We start from the raw sequence: 21,039 nt of genomic DNA, 5'->3' as shown, positions 1-21,039 counted from the left end.
CCCTGAAGAGAGTTTTAACTACAAATGTACTTCATGTTTCCATATTTAAGGCAAACTCTAAATTATAATGTTATTCTACAATGGCAGATGGAAAAAGTAATTCTGAAACAGATTTTTAAATGGGTTGAAAAACTGTACTAAGGCTTCACACAGCTTGTCTGACCTCCTCACACAAACACCCACTGACCACAGCAGGCCATATATTTGAGTTTGGCCAATATCTACAACAAAGCAGTGCTGCTATAATGCATGCTTTGCAGATTCCCTCCCTCCCAAGGCCAGGCCTCCCAGCACCACGAGCACATCTTTCAGTGCTATTGAGAACAAGCCAGTTCTGTTCAAGCAATCTGTTTCAGACCTTTTTGTTCTTCCAAGGGCAACAAAAACACATCACCACATGGGAAAGTCAGGCTTAGAAGACCTTACAGCACATTCATTTAGGGTAAGGACAAACCTAAAAGGCTACAGCAGAAAAATGTTTCTCAAGAGGTCTGTAGGATATACCTGACAATATACAAGAAGAAACACCAGAACAAAGAAATTACAATAATTCAGTCCCTTGTTGATTAAGCATCTGCCTCAAAGAGATGAAGACATTTGATGAATGCAGAGATCATTTTTGACTAAGATTCCTGGGATAGTTGTTTTTTGCTATTTGTTTTGCTATTTTCCATATTATACACTACCAGCATAACCAGACACTATCAGACAGGTACTAGCAATGATTATATCCATGATGAATAACTCATTGTGTTTGCTTTTTTTTTTTTAATTTCAGGATGTGAACTTGGAAAAAAAAGAAAAATTTCTATGAAATAGAAAAAGCTGAACAATACAAATAACTTAAGGCCCTTCAGAAATAACACAGAAATAAGACTGTATAAAAATTTATATTAAAGTGTAAGAAAATGTTCCTAATAACCATACATGGGTGTCTTGACTTTAAAAATTAGCTTACAATTACTTACACTCTGTTCCCTTGGACAATATCAACATAATCTTCTGACCGAGCATAGTAGCCATCCGGGCTCAAAGCACCCCAGAAATTGGACCAAAGCTTCCCATGACGAGTTACAAGTGGAGCAATTATTTTTCTGCAAAGTGACATTGAATAAGAAAACATGAACTGTGATACATAAACGGTATGTCAAAACATACCAGCTTTTCTCACCTCAGAAAAGAGCATAGTTAAAACACGGGTGACTGTCAAACCTTATAGCAGCTATTCTGAGCTTGTGCTGGACAAAAAAGCATTCAGGCTCTCACATCCCAGAGACAAAATCAGTATACCAAATGCAACAATTCCCATAAACCAGAGGTGGCTTGAATTTCCATAATCAAAAAAATACTACTTACAGCACAGTGACATAAAAAGCATCACAATGCCAGAGACAAGAAAAAAATGGTGAAACTTCAGGTAGTGAAGTTATTCCAGGTTGAAAATTAGCTTACCCAAAATTTAACACTGCATCAAAATAGGGAAGTCCAGGTGACATACCTGAGATACCAGATTCATTACCAAGAAGCAGACACCACCAACCTAACATGGGGAGTTTCAAATTGGCAGAAGTGCACAGGCTGGGTACCATGGCCGTAGTATACAGAAAAGCAGGATCTCCTACAGGGCTGGGGCTCAGTGAGGCAGCACTGGGACTACCAGCAGGGATATCAGCTGGCCACACTGCTACACACTGCATGGCAAACAGCACTTCCATCAGGTGCAGCTGCCAAAAGCTGCTGCTGACTAAGTCACTGCTCAGTACAGCTTAAGAGATCATATTAAAACAAGGAGACACTGGTCATTACAGATGCTTTATCTACAATAAAAGATTTCTACTATGTTATCACATTTATGATTTTAAAATAAAGTAATATTACTGCAACACCAATAGTAAGCTATTGGTTCATGGTTTGTGGATTTCTTGTTTTGTTGGTATTTTTTTCGTTGTTGGTTTAAGCATAATGCTTGAACAACTTTTGAAATCATTATTCCTTGAAATATTGATTGATTTCACAAAACCTGTTTACACTATACCATTCTCTCCAGATCAATTTTGAAGCATTTGAAATTCACATCAGGAATTGTTGCCTGACAGGAACAAAATGCTTTGTGAATTGTTGGCCTCCAAGCCTGTTATGAGCCATGGCAATCAAATAGCACAGGTAAACAAAGAGGATCTAATTTTGCAAGAACAGAAAGGATCCTATTTTCACTGGAAGGGCCCCAGAGAATCCTTTCCAGTTGGAAGGCATTCTGTAAAATCAAGAGATATACTACACCTGTTCTGTTCTATCAGTAACTTTAAAGTCTTCGGGTTTGTCAATACAACATCTGCATCTATGCTGAAGTAATATTCACATGCTTTATCCTGGCGACAAAGGTCCCTAAAAAGACAAAAAGGAATGGTTAGCTTACTCATGTCCAGAAAAGGTGCACAAATGCCAGAAAAACACACCACAATCAATTACCCTAGTTGTACATTGCATAAAAATCCCTGTCATGTTATGCAGCAAAAGATAGGTAAGTTTAGATCACAGTACTGCGATAAACTAAAAAAACTAAAAGCATGGATCAGATGTCTTATACTTCTCTTTTAATAAAGGTGATCTCAAGCCTTCACCAAGTCCTGTAAGAGCTACTATGCTCTGTACTAATAGGAAACAAAGAAATCAGGCCACTACAACAGACACCTGGATACCAATGCCAATGCTCAGTAGTGGATAGCTAAAATATGAAATGTAAGCTTCTCCAGGAAATAACTGCACATGGCTGTCACACTGTCATTAGGCAAAGGTGGTACAGATGTGATCTGCTGATTTGAATAGTAATTGAATCTTTACAGAGAATGAAAGGCAAAAAGTAAAAAAGGAATATATGTAAAGACCTTTTCTTGGTCATTTTGTGACATACAACACCACCACAGTTGTTACAGTGAAGCATAAGACAAACGCATGGCTGCTGAACAGAATTTGGACAAAGGTGGTTTTTTTGTCCCATACGCTATTCCCATCAATTACGATTTTGATTTTATAAGAATAAATTATTTGCACAGATTTCCACGTATTCAACAGAAAGCTTCCATTAAACAGAAAATGAAACATTCTACCATAAATATAAGTCTAAGACAGACTACATATCACTACATATCTATGTTTTTGGCAGAAATACAATTGCTAGGCAAAGATTTGTTAAAGTGAATTGAGCCTCCCTCCACCACCAGAGTAGTAGGAGATTACAGTAAATCAAAGGTACTTTTCAAGAAATTGAAACAATTCCTCAAGTCATACTAGAGCAGCAGCTTTCTGTCATGCAAATGGTATTATTGATTTTGTCTATTCTCCCCACTATTATTTACAGACTTGCATCAACTCCATCATAACAGCTTGAAGTGTTAAAATTATTTTACTTTCATGCTTTGAATTGTCTACAAACGAGGTTTTGGTTCAAGTTCAATTTGACTTGATTGTTTCTGACCGGTTTTCTACAAAAGAAGAGACCCCTGCCACTTCAGGAGAAGACAAACAGCAGACATGACAGGTTACATACAAGTCACAGTGATCACTGGCATGGCTCCCTGCTTATATCTTCTCCCTTCCCTTCCACTACCTAACATAGCACTTGGATCAGCATTTAGGACATCCCTTGTAAGGATTATTTGTCAACACAACTGGGATCTCTTATCAAACTTTCTTATGCACAAAGGATTTCAGATGTATGACTTCATTGAAGTCAAAGAATTTAGGGCATTTTCCATCCATAAATTTAAGCAATCTTCCTCTTCAACCACTAAAGATGCGATGACTCAAAACAAATTTTTAAAGTTCCAAAGTGACAGAAATAGCATTCCCACTACTGCAGAAGTCAGTGTTTGGACACAAACCCACTGTTTAAATCTTTGGTCAGTCTCCATTTTTTTCTTAACATCTCCTTCACTGACAGTTTTCTGTCTTATGAATACACTCATAGGACTGGAATTCCTTAATCAGCACTGTCTCACATAATTGCTCCAACTTAAAGTGGCAGATTTTATTTCTGCCATAACACAGCCCAGCAATTAAGTCTTTATAGCATTTTCCATTAGTAGCCTACTCCATTCAAAGCTTTACAACTACTGAATGCAATTCACCTGTAGCTTTATTAGCATAACTACAATTGTTAGTAGTAACCTTTTATATTGCATTTGACATTAGTTAAATTCATTCCAAAAATATTCAAGTATCTTTATCCCCACTCTACTAATGAGGAAGCTAAACCTGACAGTGACAGACTGTGTCAGTCCAGGCTTCTAGCCACAGCACTGACCAGTACCTCCCCAGAAGGAGCAAAATCCTTTGCCATTAACAAAGATATGAATGGAATTCATGTTTTTAATTATGAACAATGTGAAGAAACAAACAAAAGAGATTTGTACGTAGTCATAGGCAAACACAGCTGGAAAACTGTTTACATTATTTTAGAATTTACGGTCCCTTAGCTTGCTTTTACCCTTTCTTAATTAGCCAGAATTCCATTAAACCTGGTTCAGTGTGTTTAGTGTTGACAAATTCTGTTCATCATTCACATATTAATCCAAAACAAAATACTAAATTAAAAGTTTCAGTCTAAGTTGTACTTGAACATTCAATAATACATTGAGAAGTCTTTAAAAGATTTACTGCCTTAGTCTGGAATTTTAGCAGTAGCACAAGTCACTAATATTAAGAAAGCTCTAACTTCAACCTTTATAAACAAGAATATTAAGTAAATTTTATCTTTATACCTATGATATATATTTATATGTGTATATACACACGGACTAAAAGAGGCCAAAAATGAAGGCTGCTATTGTGACCCTTTTTCCTCCTATTTCCTTCTACACAACACTGAAGACTAGATCACCAAATGACAAATGTACTAAATGATAATTATCCCTGCATTTCTAGGTACTAATCAAATGTAAAATACAAGTTTTGCCTTTGCATTTTAAGGTCACTAACAAAAGCCTCCATTAAAACACTTCCAGTTTCAGATATACAGAAAAAAATTGTAAAGATTTGTCAAAATGAAGACAACAAGCCTATTCATAGCAAATTCATGCATCTTTTCTTCAGGATTTCAATGTTTGCAAGTAGCTTCTCTGAGGGAATTTAAGTAATCTTGGATATTGTGGTGCTTTAAAGTATTACATTCTTATGATGTATGCTAATCTTTACAGATACAGAAATCCCAGATTACATTTGAAACTATTTAGTATGTGCATTCAGGCCACAGCAAGGAACAAGTGGAAAGTGCTTTCTAGCAATACTCTTATGTATAATAATATACTTCTTAATTGGCTTAAACCTTTGATGCACTTAAATGGCTAAAATCTTTAATGTACTTTCTTTACACTTTGTCTGCTTATAAACAAAGACCAAATGTTGAAAAGAAAGCTTGATTTTTGTACAAAAAAGTTATTTCAGTGTAGCTATTTAGTACATGTAGCACTTTTAGTAGAACACCAAGATACTTTATTGGAAGTTGGAAGTACAAAGAAAAGCTCAGCAGATTAGTTTACAGCATTTTGCACTCAACTATGACTTTACTGACAAACCATGAGCCCATCTAGCAACACTGACCTCATCTAAGAAGGATCAGGGTCACGGCTCTTCTGCTCATGAAGCTTTCCCCTGAGATCTTCTAATGGGTAACTTGTTAATATGGGAACATACTATCTACTCAAATGCATTAGCACTGAGTCATTTACATTTTGTTTAGATATAGTTTGAGTTCACAATTTATGATTTTCATATTCCTCACAGTTTGGAAGAATGATTCCAAATGTGGACTGTGGACTATGAGCCAAAGAGAGTACTCAGGCCATCCGATGGACCCCTGTAAGAAAAGGGGCCTACAATGCTCATTGACAGACTTGACATCATTGCTGCCATTTAGCATAGCATTTTGCATCTCTCAGTATCTCAGCCATAGCCATCGCTTCTCCCAAAGAAGCTCCTATCACCCATTACTGAAGATGAATAAATGTAGCCCCAGAATAGATAGAGCACTAACATTTAGTTTAGCATCTCAGACTTGGGTAACATCACCACAGTTACTGCAACTGGAAACTACTAAAGCAGATATGGGCGGGAAGTTGTTTTTCCTTTGCTACACTGGAAGTTCAAAATGCTGAGCCTGAAACCCAAAACCACCAAAGCATTCAGAAGCAGCAGCTCTGGAAAATCCAAGTCTGACACTTGACATCCAAGACACACAGATTTAATCCCCGTTCTTCCTTTAACAACAGCCAAAATATCTGCCTTATGGGCAGTGCTAAAAGAAGTTCGCCTGTGTCCAGTCCATCAGTAACCAACACTAAATGGGAGCCCTGAAACCTTGATGTAATATCCTGACTTTCAAGAAGCAAATAGATGACAAAATGCAGCTCAAAAATCTAACAGTGAGGTCATCGAACAGACCAACTAGTTCCAGTCTTTTTCCCAAAACTTTTGAAATCTTTCAGTATAAACTTCCATTAAAATATTCATATTCCCCCTAAAAGCAGAGGTAAATCACATTTTCAAGGAGTTCAGAAAAAAATAGTTCTATTGCTAATCGTTTTCACACAAAAAATCAAAAATAAAGAATCCCAATGTAAGTACTGGGGGGAAAGTTTAGAGAATAGCTTTTTACAAATAAAAATTCAGAGAAGTGAATGAGAAATTCATCTCTCTCTACTTCCTATTATTGCTTGTAAGTATCTCATACTGTTATTTTCCATTTTGTTGTAAATTCTTTAAAGATGGTTGGAATCTTAACTCCAAATAAGGCAAAACCACAACGATGAACCCAAGTGAAAATTTTCTTTAGAGGAAAAAACTGTAAGAACTTGTAAACATAGGTTAAAAAAGACAAGAAAGATGTGCTTTGAAGGGATATACATGGAGAGAGAAACTACACAGAAAACACGCAGCTAAGATTTCCTTCTTTTTATTCTACTTTACCTCCTCTCCCCATTTCTGCCTGTTGTAGTATAAGGAAAGTTGTGCACTCCTGTTGCCAATGTTGCTGAATTGTCAAAACAAGTCTTTGCTGACTACACGATTTTGGGTCTTTTCCAACACCTATACAACTACACCCCAAGCTCAGGAGAGGGCTTTTCCATATCAGTAGACAGCAAGAAAGTAAATGCCTTTTTATAGTTTATTATGTGAATGAGAAAAGTAGGCAGAAGTTTGCTGCATGGTTATGGGTGAAATTAAAAAAGTTATTTTCTCACATTTATATTGACATAAGAGTTTCATTCATTGAGAACCTCACGATTTATCACCAGTTTTTACTGAGCCAAGAAGTGGAAAAATGAAGTAAGAAGAAAATTGACCAAGTGAATTAAATACTCAGAAGTATTCTCCTGGAAACAAACTGGGTCTTCAGCTGAAGTTCTTTTCTTTTATTTTAACTCCAGGCAATGAATATAAACTGAAGACTGTTTTGCTGCTTCAGATAAACAGTTTTTGTGGGAAACATGCAAGTAAGGAGGCCAAATTCATTCTAAATCTACTATATATTAGAGAAAATTTAAAACTGCTAAATTGGAAAAAAGAGTCAGATGGAACAAAAATATCAATTGTGGATAGATGCAGGAGAGAGAAATACATCAATGCCTGCAAATCAAACCCTTAAAATTTGAAGAATCTCTTATCAAGTTATTCCCACCACAATATTATTGAGAAACAAATGAGGTTATGTTGGAAGCTAGTTGGAGGGTTGAAAGCAAATAAATTGTTTTTTTTTTTTAAAAAGCAATTGCCTTTCCCGCAAAAATCCCATACTTCTGAGTAAAATTAAAATGTAGTTGACCCCAGAGAAGTTGATAAGAAGGCTAACCAAGCAAACCAGGAATGCAAAGGAAGAAGCAGATGACCTGAAACTGACCTATCCCAGCCAAAATGAAAGGAGACATCAAATTATATCTACATTATTCAAACGAAAGATCCTACTACTAATGCTCATGCTTTATAAACACGTGAATGGCTGCTTCCACAGCCACGGACATTTATAATGTTTCCTAGAAAAGCTATGGGAGAGGCTAGGAGCTCAGCCAAATATCAATTTCTCAGTGGCTTGAGGACAACAAAACCCCATTCAAACAAATTTCCAATAGCATCACAAAGACTAGTCCTTTCATTTTTTCAGCTGATACTGTGAACAGCCTATGCAGTACTCTTAACCTCTGAATATAACAGAAAGGGGCCTCAAATTTATTTCTCTGCTCTTCTCATTCATTGAAGACTGGGAGGAGAGATGAATGCAAGAATTATATGAGAATAAAGCCTGCCCAATTACCACAGCAAGGTCTCAGTGGGATCCTGGTCTGTAAGACACTATAACCTGATGAATGGACCTACAGGGAGAACCACAAGCAACTCTAGCAGTGGCCAGTGCTGCAGTCACTAAGAGACCCAGTGGCATGCAGGTCTGACACAGGACACGTCCCAGGGTCAGATTCAGGCCCCGCAAGTGCCAGGTGTAAGCCTAGAGTCAGATTCCCTAGCAGGAGGGGGGAGGGCATAAGACAAAGTCAGTTGCAAGTTCTCTTTTTCTGAGAGCAGAAACTTGTACTAGAGCACTTCTAGAAGATCCCCATCTCTTTGATCCATAGGAAGAAATATAATTGTCACCTGTATACCCAGGTCCAGCTCTAACCGTATTTTTACTTAAAGGTGTGGACTAAGCCAACAAAACATCTGAAATTAAATGCATATCAAGTGCAAGGTGTAATTCTGTTCTGTAGAATCACTGACAACTCAGCTTGAAAGTGTTTTGGATAAAAATGAAAACATTTTTTGAAAATGCAATAATTAGAATTTCTACTTACATTTGCAACTACTACATAGTTACTGCTACACGTACTTTTCTGCACAAAAAAATATTAAAGTTCATTGTATCACATCATCTCTTTCACTTGAGAATGAAAGATTGAAAGCTTTAAGTATTTAAACCTTAAGAGTTCAAGCTGGTGACAGATATTTAAATATATAGTTTGTGCTGAGTATAATGTAAAAATAAACTGACATTTGTTATTTCTTCAGTCTACTATTGTCTGTGCCTTCATCAAAAGATGACAGACTATTGAAGTAGAACAGTCCAAACCAGAAAGATGTTTTCCACAAATGACCAACAGCTTTTATATTAAGCAGACACCATAAAATACTCGACAGTTCATATTTCATATCTAGGGTTTGTTCTACCACAAAAGCTCTCATTTCTACACTTTAAGATGTAAAATTGTTAGTATTTAAGATGCAAAGTAACATATGTTAAAGATGAAAAATGTTAGTGTGTGCAGAACTATAAAGGATTTATAAATTAGAAATTACATTCCCATGTTCCGGGCTTCTGCTTGACTCAGATTTTCTTCAGGTCCAACAATTTTTATATTTCTGATAATGTTCTTGGCTTTTTCCCAGAATTTCTTGATGTGCTTTTCATGGTAAACCTCCTGTAATCATGTTAACATTTTTGTAATGAATGAAAAGTACAAATTGCTGTGAAATCATAAACAGTGTCCAAGAACAAATTGTATTCTATCCTAAACAAACAGATGGAAAACAATATTTGAAGATATTCCAATATAGCTATCATTAAAGATCAAGCTCTTCTGTCCAAAGTTTTAGCAAGAGAACCCAACACATCAGCTATATAAATCAGAGCTGTACATCCAGACCAACAATGCAATTCACAAACTGTTTATGCAGTATTTTATCATAATACTTACTTTAACCCCCATCCTACAACCTCATAGGCACAGAGGAGTTTTTAAAGCACTCCAGAAGGGCTTCAGAGAGAGGGAGACTGTGCCCAGCCAGCGGAGGATGGCTCTTTGGCACCCCAGCTCCTGCCCATGACCATCCCTACTCTGCCATCCCCAGGGAGAGAGCACCCAGCAGGAAGGAAGCATTCAGCGCTACCAAGGTGGCTGGGGATGAAGCCACACTCAGCAGTGCTCACAATAAGGAAGTTTGGAATATCGCAAGCTTTTCATTCGTACTGCAACATCTAAAAATTACATTTTGCAGAATAGTAACATACTTACATTATTATGAATGAAGATACTGAGGGCCTCCTTTGGGTAGTCCAGTGTCAACAGTCTGTCTAAAAATTTAGGTAGGAAAGGAGTGGGTTGTTCTATGAAAACACCAATTTTTACTCTTGGATACTCCTAAAAAAATGATATTTTGACACAACCAGTAAGACTTGCCTCCTTTAAGGTTATTTTTATTAAAAAGCAACTAATATCATGCTGGAGTAAATTAGGCCACACATCTTCCCAACAATCAAAACCAACCAGCTCAGAGGTGTTATTGCCCATGTTTATGTTCATTATTTGACAGAACAAAGATAATGGATTTAAAATTGCTAAAAAACTTCAAATTCCAACAACAGAAAATGGAAGTAGAGAGTGTAAAAAGATTTGTAACATTTACTTATAAAAATATTAAAACAGCAATAAGTACATAATGAAATACACCCAGAACTGCAAAGTGTATATGTTTTTTAGAACTAACAAATATATATTAAACTTACAAGAAAACACAGGGAAATATTTTTTAAAGTAGTAGTTAAAGAATAAATACCACAACAACATTTTACTCATCTGTATCTTCATCTGAAGACTGCAAAACACTTGCACACACTTTTTTTTTCATGCACTATACCCACCACCCCCCAGCCATCATAAATGAGTTCCATGTTACTTCCCTGCTGATTTTGTCAAGACCTGTGATAAACCAGAGCAACTGCCCTTACACCAAAGGATACCGAAGTTTTCTCCACCGTATCTCATATGAATTCATATCTTTTAAACTCCTGGTTTGTATGTGTCCAGTATAGAGATCATGACCTCTAAAACAAAACTACACTCGTGTATTCTTAAAAATATATTACATTATTTGAAACAAAGAAATTTAACCTTGAAAGGCCTTTACTCGTGCAGAAATGCACTGATTCAAAGCTTCTTTGCACTTCTAAAGTGGACAGTCAGTCAACACCTGAACAACTACCAGAGAGAAAGCTTATATGCGTATAAGACTGCAAGTTAATTTTCCTTGAGCAAGTCCACATCCAGTTGAGAAGTGTCTGGATAAACAATCAGCACATGTTGAGGCTTCAGTGTCACTGCCTATGTCGGAAATCCAGAACACACTGGCAAGTGCACCAGCTAGGAAACATTAAAACACCAGCTTTTTATCCTGACTGCTTCCTATTTATGACTTCATTTGCAAACCCAACACGCACTCATCCAATATGCACTCATGCAGGCAACCTAATAACTTCCCAACAGCTGATGAAGACATGGACTCTGACATGTCCCAAAAGAAGCAATTGTAGTATTTGCTGGAAACCACCCCATTGTAACCTGGGTCAGAGTAACCAATACTGGTGATCGCAAGCAATGAGGGGAGCAGCCTTGCCATGAGGCTTACTGAGCTGAAAAAACATGTGCTACCAATAATAGAACTGCTACAATAATTTCTTCTGCATATTTTTCTGATTCTAAACCATTGCCCTCTTTTTTTTTTAGAGGAGAAAGAAGCAGGTTCAGGCTGGATCTGCAGAGGTTATAGGGACAAGCAGGAATCACTAATACTTCTGCAACATACTGAAGCATGAACTGCTTGGCTCCAATGTCTACACCAAAAAACTCAGGAGCATGATGAAAACTAAGTAGTGCATAAAAGACCGTAGATCCCTGCAAACTGTTTTCCCGTTATATCTCCTCAAAGCAGAGTTCATTGATCTAGGCCCTGGCTCACCATGCTTACAAGATTCAGATTACAGTGAGGTCAGAAAGAACAATTTTAATACCCAGAGCTTTCAGCAAATCAAGTCTGAAGTTTTGGTTCTTCCCAGTTATGCCCCAGCAAAAAACACTTCATAAGCATCCAGTCTACTGGTGGATGCTATATTTTCTGATAGATTTTCTCATTTTTATGAAGGTCATATGTTCACCTTTTAAAGTTCACTTCTTCCACTAGCAGAAGGTGAGCTTATGATGATTTTTGGAAGAAATGCAGGACAGTGTTCTGCGCAGTCAGAAGACAGAGTCCAGGAGTCCTTTTGACAGGAGGTGCCAATGAAGCAGGAGGCAGCAACAACATTATCCTTGCTGCTCACACCAGCAAGTCTCCACATCAGTAACAAATGTCAGGATTTAAGAAGTAGCTCTAGGGACATTAAGTTTGTTATTCAATTTAATTTAGGTTACTAAAATTATATCCCACTAAATAAGGCATCTACTCCAACTGCCTCCGGGTGCATCATAGGCTCTTCTGCTTGTCTAGTGCAGACTGACCTGCAGAGCCCACAGTGATGCTTCCACCCACCTCTGCTTCACATACATCACCCCAACCTTCACAGAGGGAAGGATATCCTCGTGGCCATGATGGAAAGCAGTATTGTTTCAGCTACTTGTTCTATATCAGAGTGCATCTGTTTTGTACTACTTCAGTCAAGGTCTGTAGGTAAGGCCCAGCCCAAAATAGAACAGCAACAGTCAATCAAGTCAAGAACCCATGCCAGAATTCATCTGAAGAAACTCAAAGCCCATAACATAGTTGGTATCGACAAATCTGATCCTGTACTTCCTTGTACAGAGAACCAAGTAAGTTCTCAGGAGATGAGTGCATCAATGCAGAAAGTCAAACAAAACCATACGGAAGGGCAATTACAGACCGAGAGCTGCTATTGCTTTTTTCTCTGAAGATTTCTTGTTAAGTAGCAACCAGCCAGGCCAGAACAGAAAGTGAGTTCTGAAAATGAAATATTGCTTGTAGTCAGAAAAGCCAGAAGTAAACACTTCCACAGAGACCAAGGAAGAGTCTTGCTATTTCTGCTGGCAAAGCAAGTGAGGTATGATGCCCAAAGAATGAGTTACAGTAAGGAAGACACATTCCAAGTAGATGTACTTGAACTATACAAAGCTATCCAGTAAATCATTGCAAGTTACTCCCCATTACTGGCTTTAAGGTAAACTACTTCCCAGCCATGTTTGAATTGCCAGCACTGTCAGATAGAACTGAGATAATCTCTTTTCCTGAGAAAAACTTTAAATTAGAGCTGAAAGTGCAAACAATTTCAACAGAACATCAGTAGTATACTGTATTTTCAAGTCAAAATTATATATGTATGTGAAAAGAATCTGAAAGTGATTACAATTTCAGCAGTAACTTTTTGAATTTATATCCTATTCCATAAGCTTCTTATTGTCCAGATATTTTCACTTCGTACTTTCAGGGCCAAACCAGCCACCACTTCTTTAATGCTATCCTCAATCTTCACAGCACTCTAAACACTTCTCATTCACATCTTCACTGCAGACAAGAAATGAAACTGCTTTAAGAATAATCTGAACATTCTTTTAAGTACAAGCCTTACATTTCCACATTGTAGATCTTAATATTTACTCTACCTAAAGTTTACTTAATACAAACTGAAAATTGTGCAAAGACATTATAGGTGTCATACTTGGAGCCAAAGAGTTAAAACAAGTTCCCAAATATCAGATACATGCACATATGTATTTAGGTGGGTTTGTCCTATGAGAATTTCTGAGACTTCACTAGTATCTGTTTTCATTTACATCAGATTTATTTCACATATATTGATTTACAGATATCTATATCATCCTTTACAAGGCAAAGAAATTGATTATTTCTCTATATCTCAGAAAACAGCAACTGCAAGCATGTAGCAGCTAACTGTTAATCACCTTTTGTAACAAATTATTAAACTGATGCATATTCTAGTGTTTTGGTGTTGTTTTTGTGAAGGTCTTTATTTAAAAATCTGAAAGATATAAAGAGCTTCCATACCTCCCCAAAATTCAAGTTATTCACTTGAATCTTGCACAATTCAGAAATGATTCATTCATCCTCAATGAACAGAAGTAAGGATCTGGAGAGCTTTTGGGGGAAGGGACTAGATTCAGTAATATTTGGGAAACCTATATTAAAATGCACACATGAAAATATTTCTAAAAGTATTGATATTTCCAGTAAGTTAAAATTCCTTCCTTATAGTTTCATATATCAGCCAAAATATCCTCAGGTTTCTAGAAAACATAATACTGCATACTGAAGACATTTTACTTCAGAAATCACTACACACCTTTCAAAATAGTGTTGCTCCAGTGAAAGTATTCTTACCTTTACTGTTGACAGGTCTAGTAAGTCTAAGTCACAAATACTGCATCCAGTTTCCCGTGTCCAAGCATTGGGGATATAGTTTCCCAAGTAATTCAAGTGAATCTGGTAAACAAATGACCAATTCAGGTTACTGAGATGTGCGTGTCATCAGTGAGTTGTACCTTTTACAGAATTCAGGCTTAACCATTTAATCCCATATACCTAATGGCAATAGGCTGTCTTTTAGATAAAAAAAATCAAACCAACATCCAAAAATACCCGATAAAAGTTTTTTACTTTATTTATAAACCAGAAATTATACTCTCCTAATACCTACATTTATGGTTTCAATTAAACAAAAAATTGTTTCAAGAATGCTTGTATGATGTACAAGAAACACGCTATAGATCATCTAGCTCTCAAAAGCTGCTGTGCATGATTTCGAACCAAAAAGATTATAGTTAATTCTTTTCCCAAATATCAGAATCAACCCTTAACACAAAACAGACAGATTGCCTATATGAAAAGCACATAGAAAATGTAGGTGTATTTCCTGAAGATATATGTTGACAGACTATGCCAAGACTCAGAAGCCAGCCAGTGGAATATGTTTTAAAGCAGCATCTACCTTCTTAACACATTTTGAATTGGCACCGAACTGTACTTTCTCTGTTGATGGAATGTCTGGGCTGCCCTGTCCTCCTGGATTCAACAACAAACTTGTGCAGAGCTTCACACTTCTCTATTACAATTTGCAATGGATCTCTTATACTACAGACAGTATACCTGAGGAAAGGCTGCTTGTCTACTGCCTTTATCAAAACTGGAAGGATAGAATATCATTTTGCATAGACAACACAGTCCAGACCAATATTCAGCCTGCATTTTACCACACTTCAGAAGGTTTGTGTATATTGAAAGCCATTCTTGACAGATTATAGAATTGTTTCAGAGATGTACAATAAAGTCTAGAAAAACTTTGGCGTAGATGAATAGTAGATGAATAGTAGATGAATAGTAGATGAATAGTAGATGAATAGTAGATGAATAGTAGATGAATAGTAGATGAATAGTAGATGAATAGTAGATGAATAGTAGATGAATAGTAGATGAATAGTAGATGAATAGTAGATGAATAGTAGATGAATAGTAGATGAATAGTAGATGAATAGTAGATGAATAGTAGATGAATAGTAGATGAATAGTAGATGAATAGTAGATGAATAGTAGATGAATAGTAGATGAATAGTAGATGAATAGTAGATGAAGTCACATAATTTGGTATCTATTTAAAAGAAGCATCTTCGACCAACGCAATTTGTTAATCTGCAAATCAGATTACTTACAAGAGAAAGTTCTTATAAACAACACTTTTACTTTTTGGAGCTGATTCTGGGAATTTAGTGCTAGTTTATTTACTAACTAGTGAAAACTTTTTCCAATCCCATTTTATTATCGTCTTTTTAATACTATTCTGTGCTTAAAACAGAAGAATCTAATCACAGATTGAGAAAGTGGTATTTAATAAAATTTTCTTTTGTTTTTAAAATGACAATTACATGTAGAGATTGAGTTTTGTTTAATGTAGCATACTTTGTGGATTGGCGTAAGGAGTTTCGGCCTAAGCTGTTTGCCCCACTGAAAAATACAGCATCTTTCTTTTCACTGGCAACATGAAAACCCCAACAAAGCCAATGATGATAACCAAACTGAGGTTCTAATTGAGGCAAAATAGCTGAAGCTATATAGAAGAATCGGGTCATGTATTTCACCACTACTGAGTAATTAATTATAGGCCAAACAAATAATGACATTAGTAAATTCACTAATTCATTATATGAAATACCACAGACAAAAAAACATTTGTTGGGATACTAATATGAGTTTCAAAACCTTTCATTCTCTTTAGAGGTATTTTTCTGAAAATAATGAGTTACATTAAGGAATGTGCATTCAGAAGAACTTAGGAAGTTGTGGTGCCCAACCCTTCTAATAGGCTATGTAGGCTATTAGAGATAATAGCCATGCGATTAAAAAATGCAGCTGCCATACAACCAAGATGTAGCCATTTCTCCCAAAAGAACTATGCCCAGTCCTTTGGACCATCAAATCCTTACAAATGGAGAGAAAATGTCAAATCAGATTTTCATATGGCAGAAACATAGTCCCAAAACTAGTGAGTCATTGTTACATTGAAGACAGTGATCAGTGTCACTGAAGATGCAACAAATGTGAGCTGCATGTATGCACCTATATGCAGTATATTTTTAATATGCATGTGTATACACACGCTCACGTAAGCAGGTCTGTGGTAGGATCAGACAATTGCTGTTTTGTACCCCAGTCTGCAGCTCTTGCTTAGACTTTTCTTCCCTACCATTTAATAAACAGATGGAAATTCTTCACTACCTTCAAGAATTATTTTGTGATAGCGAGAAAATTAACATCAGCTTATTTGCTTCTAATGTCTCATGCTCAATGAATTTGGGAGCAAAGTGAGCTGTTCCAGCAGTGATATCAAGTTACAGTGACAACAGAATGACATGGAGACTGCTGCTAGAATGGTTTGTTTATCCCTGCAAATTTTATTAACATTAATTGGAAGTGAGCAGTAGTGGTGCGCTACAACTGCTTCAGATTCTTCCATTGTTTTTGCCTGAAACAAAATTGCTGTCTTTGCACAAAACCAAAACTCAACTGTCACTCACTTTAGTTGGACTGTTTCCAAGAACAGTGACTGGTAATGTCTCATACGCAGAATTCCTTGCTCTTACTTTTCCTTCTTCAAATTTCAGAAGAACTTCATCTGCAGATTAATAAGGAACATACTGTAAAAAGTTTATAAAAAGCTAAAAATTCAGATTTCTTTAAGTTCTTGCTGACACAGTATGTCCTACTGTAGCTATCATTTTTAATGTTACTTATCTGGAAGTTTATCTGAGAGTTTTTCAGTTTTTAACCAGACCTTGAACTCTAAGTTCTTTACACCAAATGAGGCTACATTAAGCTTCAGAGTTTGCCATCAGCAGCCTTCAAAATTTGAATAAAGCCTGCTTAAAAGACTAATTTTGTCCAAAAGCTATTTATAAAGAAATTGCATGGTTATTTTAGATATGATCTGAATATAAAGCTGTTCTATAATTGGATGATAAACATAAGGAAAGAAGTTTGTACAAATGCAGTTTTCAATTTTAATTCAAGACAATTAAAGACAGGAAGTGACATATCATTCCACATTCATTTCAATATATATAACATCGAGAATGCAATTTTAATGAACATCCTTACTGCTGTAATTAAGTTTGTGAAAGGCTGATGGAAAAATGTTTCCTAACTTTGTATTTATTGTTAATTTCATTTATTTAAAGTTATTTTCCTATTTTATGTCTTTTTTTTTGTCAGTGGAACCAATCAACTATTAGAAGACCTGAAGACCTGTGATTAATATGGTAATCAGGTTTACCCATACAAATATTTCTTTGAAACAAAGAAGCATATTCTTAAGGAACTATGTTCATGATTAAGCAAAGAAAGTGTTAATAACACATTTAATGAAATACACTTACCAATAGCCCCATTTAGGGTCTGGAAAATGGTACATTTGTGGTCCAAAGTAATGTTTATGCGTTCCTGAAATAAAAGTAGCAAAGATGCTGAGGTATTCTAAAAGTCAATGCTTTTACTGTCATGCTACAGGCACATTACAGTGACAGCAAGTAATTGTGTTAAACTACTTTACATACTTAGCTCTCAGATTTAATTCTTGATTTTCTACTGTTAAGTTTTGCAGTTCTATAGTAATCAGTTTTATATATGTAAAAGCCTTATCTAAACTTGAATGATAAAGATCATAACTCTCCAAAGAAACTACAATTTGGCAATATAAGCCAAAGAAAATCTGCATCTTATCTTAAAGGATATTTACAATTATTAGACAAGCAACAAAACTTACTGGCAGTTCTTATCAAAATCATTGCATTTCACAGTTTTAAAAAAATAGAAGAATCAAACATAAGAATCATATCAGAACAGAAAATACCACTGACTTTAAAACATGCTCCTAGTAACAAGTTATTATACCTACCTGCATTCCTATTTAGCACACCTTGTTCTAAAGTTTTAACATGTTGATCAAAATACATAGCCTTTAAAATAGATTTTAAAGCACTTGTTTAGATATGATGACTGCTTTGAATCATCCAAGATTTCCTTATATATTCTACAGTTCTGGACATAACCATACAGGGAATCAGTGCTAATACAGGGCATAGCATCCCAAGCCAGAACTACAGGGGTGTTTTGAAGCACAGTGTAGTGGTACTCTGTGCTGAGGAATACACTTTGTCTACAATACTCTGTTCAGACAACTAATTGTTATTACTTCTGACTTTGGTGCAGAGTCAGCTCTAGCATCTCTACTCCCTGTCTTTTCAATTGCATATCTAGCATCTGACTTAACTTGCATAAAGACAGTTCAAACATTTCTGTACCTGGATGTACACATGCTCTACACTGCAGGAACAACTTGATAGAACTTAACAGAAAAACACATGTATTTCAAAGACTTTACATCTGTCTTAAGCGCACACACTCAAAATCATTCTCAAAATACCGCAATATCAGCTTGTAAAAGTCCTTTTGCATCTAAACTTCATTAAGGAGACTTAACCCTCTTTTTCCAGCATCAGGGCCATGTCTCTAACCTGCCATACTGTAATGCTGCTACCTGGCAAAGACCTTTGTTAAGCTATGGCTCGAAGGGGTCTCACCCCACAATTTACGATGCAGTCTTATAGAATGTATCCACATAAAAAGCTGAGGAGCCAGAGGCAGTTGCAGGCAGGACCTGAAATGGCAGCAAGCCAAAATTTAAAAAACACTAAATCAGCAAGTAGTTTAGTGAGACTCTGGAAAAATGCCACATTTTCTGACTGTCAAACTGTAGAGTACACGGGACCCTCATTGAGATAAATGTTCCTGATCACATACCTCAGAGCTATTATTTCTAACAACGAAGTACAGCCTGCCTGGATATGCTGGCAGCCTGAAATAATATTTCAAGTCATGATCCTTCAGAAGTCTGTTCATCATTCTGACAGTAGAAGCCTCCAGTGAACAAACAAGACTGTCAACATGGCATTCAGAAAAAAGGAGACAGTGCTCCTTTTATTTTTATCTCCTGATGTTCTATGAGGAGCAGCATGCTATTTCAAGCAGAAAGAAGTGAGAAAGCCAGTCACTACCTACCCGTGCCAATGGGTCAACATAGATTTTGGTGTAAAACAGCTGATCGTCATCATTATCCTGCAGATCCCATTGCTGCACAATACGATTTATATATGGAGCATAACCAATAAATCCTGCAATATCACACACAAATTATTTTCATAAAAAGCACTACTCTGCCAATGCTGCTTATCAGTCACGGACTTCATTCAGACTTCTGGTGCCAGCAAAGGAAAAGTATGAAGTTTACACAACTTGGCTCAAAAATTCAGTTTTCTTCCTGCGATATGCATTAGTTTTGTTTGAAAGAGTTCATAATTAAGGGTTATTTTTACACTATTTTAAGGGGAAAAACAGGAAATAGAGATGTGCCTTAGATGGTCCTGTGAGCTCCACAGCATGAGACTGGGCTACTGCTGCTCCCAAGAAAGAAGCCCATCTGTAGGAAAAAAGCTTCGTTTTTATCACTTCCTTCTGGCAGAGAAGCCTGAATCTAATCCTGCCAGAAGTACAAGCGGAATACAATTCAAACATGAAATGCATTACATTTAAGTGAAAACAGAAAGATAGGGATGATAGGTGAGGTAAAGAGAAAAAGATGTGGGGACAACCAGATCTGCACAGTGCTCAGCACCACATATCCAGAAAGAGTGATTTACCATGCTTTGTAGCAGGGAAATGTCAGCATCAATGCATGCATGTGTTAATCAGCTGCAAAATTAACAAAGTCAGCATTTAAAGGAGAAGTGACTCCAGAACTAACACTGCATTGAGATAAACTGGAGTAACCCACACTTCTCTTGGAACGAATGGCTCAAGCTGTGCTGATGGAGCAGGCAGCACCATCACCAGGGTGTCGAGATCCTTCAGAACAAGAGAGCCAAAGCAGGGAATTCTGATACAACTCACGACATGTCCCTGCAGATAGCTTGTACCCCTCGATCATTTCTGAAGGGGATCCAGTTGATTGCAACTGGGCAATCCCTGCATAGCACTCCACTGTAAGGCAGAGTTACACCCCAGACTGTACTTGATTTATGTGCTTTTCACACCAGTATTGCCAAAAATACCCTAAAAGTTTGAAGGAAATATATTCCTGAGCACAGACGAGCAGACATTCAAGGAGCAGGGAGTGGTAAACAGCAAATCCAATCTCCAATTTGTTCCTGGGGAGTTCAGGAACAACTACACAAAAAATACATAAAACAGACAGCCAAAGAGAGTCAATGTCAAGTTCAAGAGTTTAATGCATTCATAAATCACACTTGCCTCCTGAGTTCAGGAATCGTTTTCCGCTCCGGACAACAGGATACTTGTCAGCTAGCTTTTTATCTGGCCAAATTAGTCCATCTGCTGCAAACACCACTTTATGATTCGTTTCCTGAAATTTCTTTAGCAGTTCTTCAGGCCCCCCTGCAAAGATAACGTCGTAGCTGAAAATGCAGAAAAGATGTTCATTAGATTCATTTGTTGTTTTTGAACACAAACATTAAAATAAAAAGGGTTGGATTACTTAGCTTTTTAAAATCATATAGACAGCCATTTTATTCTGAAAAGTGACTCAAGAAATCATGCTGTATCATCATATAAAAATCCTATACCCTTCTAGGAGAATAAGTCCTCAATCAATACTATTTATCTAACAGTTTCTCCTTCTATTTACACTCA

At 36.6% G+C, this 21,039-nt stretch overlaps 1 protein-coding gene across 3 annotated transcripts in view; it reads right to left on the bottom strand.

Moving 5' to 3' along the window:
• Window positions 1-21,039, bottom strand: part of PLOD2 (procollagen-lysine,2-oxoglutarate 5-dioxygenase 2) — a 50,073-nt gene that overhangs the window by 8,174 nt on the left and 20,860 nt on the right. For all 3 annotated transcript variants that reach the window (XM_083848761.1, XM_083848760.1, XM_083848759.1), the window contains exons 4-12: window positions 20,641-20,804; window positions 19,393-19,505; window positions 17,712-17,775; window positions 16,854-16,951; window positions 14,167-14,268; window positions 10,056-10,181; window positions 9,340-9,461; window positions 2,281-2,385; window positions 969-1,094 (exon numbers count right to left, since the gene is read on the bottom strand). In XM_083848761.1, the coding sequence (XP_083704887.1) occupies window positions 969-1,094; window positions 2,281-2,385; window positions 9,340-9,461; window positions 10,056-10,181; window positions 14,167-14,268; window positions 16,854-16,951; window positions 17,712-17,775; window positions 19,393-19,505; window positions 20,641-20,804 (1,020 nt within the window). The remainder of the gene's footprint in view (window positions 1-968; window positions 1,095-2,280; window positions 2,386-9,339; window positions 9,462-10,055; window positions 10,182-14,166; window positions 14,269-16,853; window positions 16,952-17,711; window positions 17,776-19,392; window positions 19,506-20,640; window positions 20,805-21,039) is intronic.

The sequence above is a fragment of the Anser anser genome (assembly GCF_964211835.1).
Source record: "Anser anser genome assembly, chromosome: 9".
Lineage (NCBI taxonomy): Eukaryota > Metazoa > Chordata > Aves > Anseriformes > Anatidae > Anser > Anser anser.
This window is presented reverse-complemented; position numbering and strand designations above follow the sequence as displayed.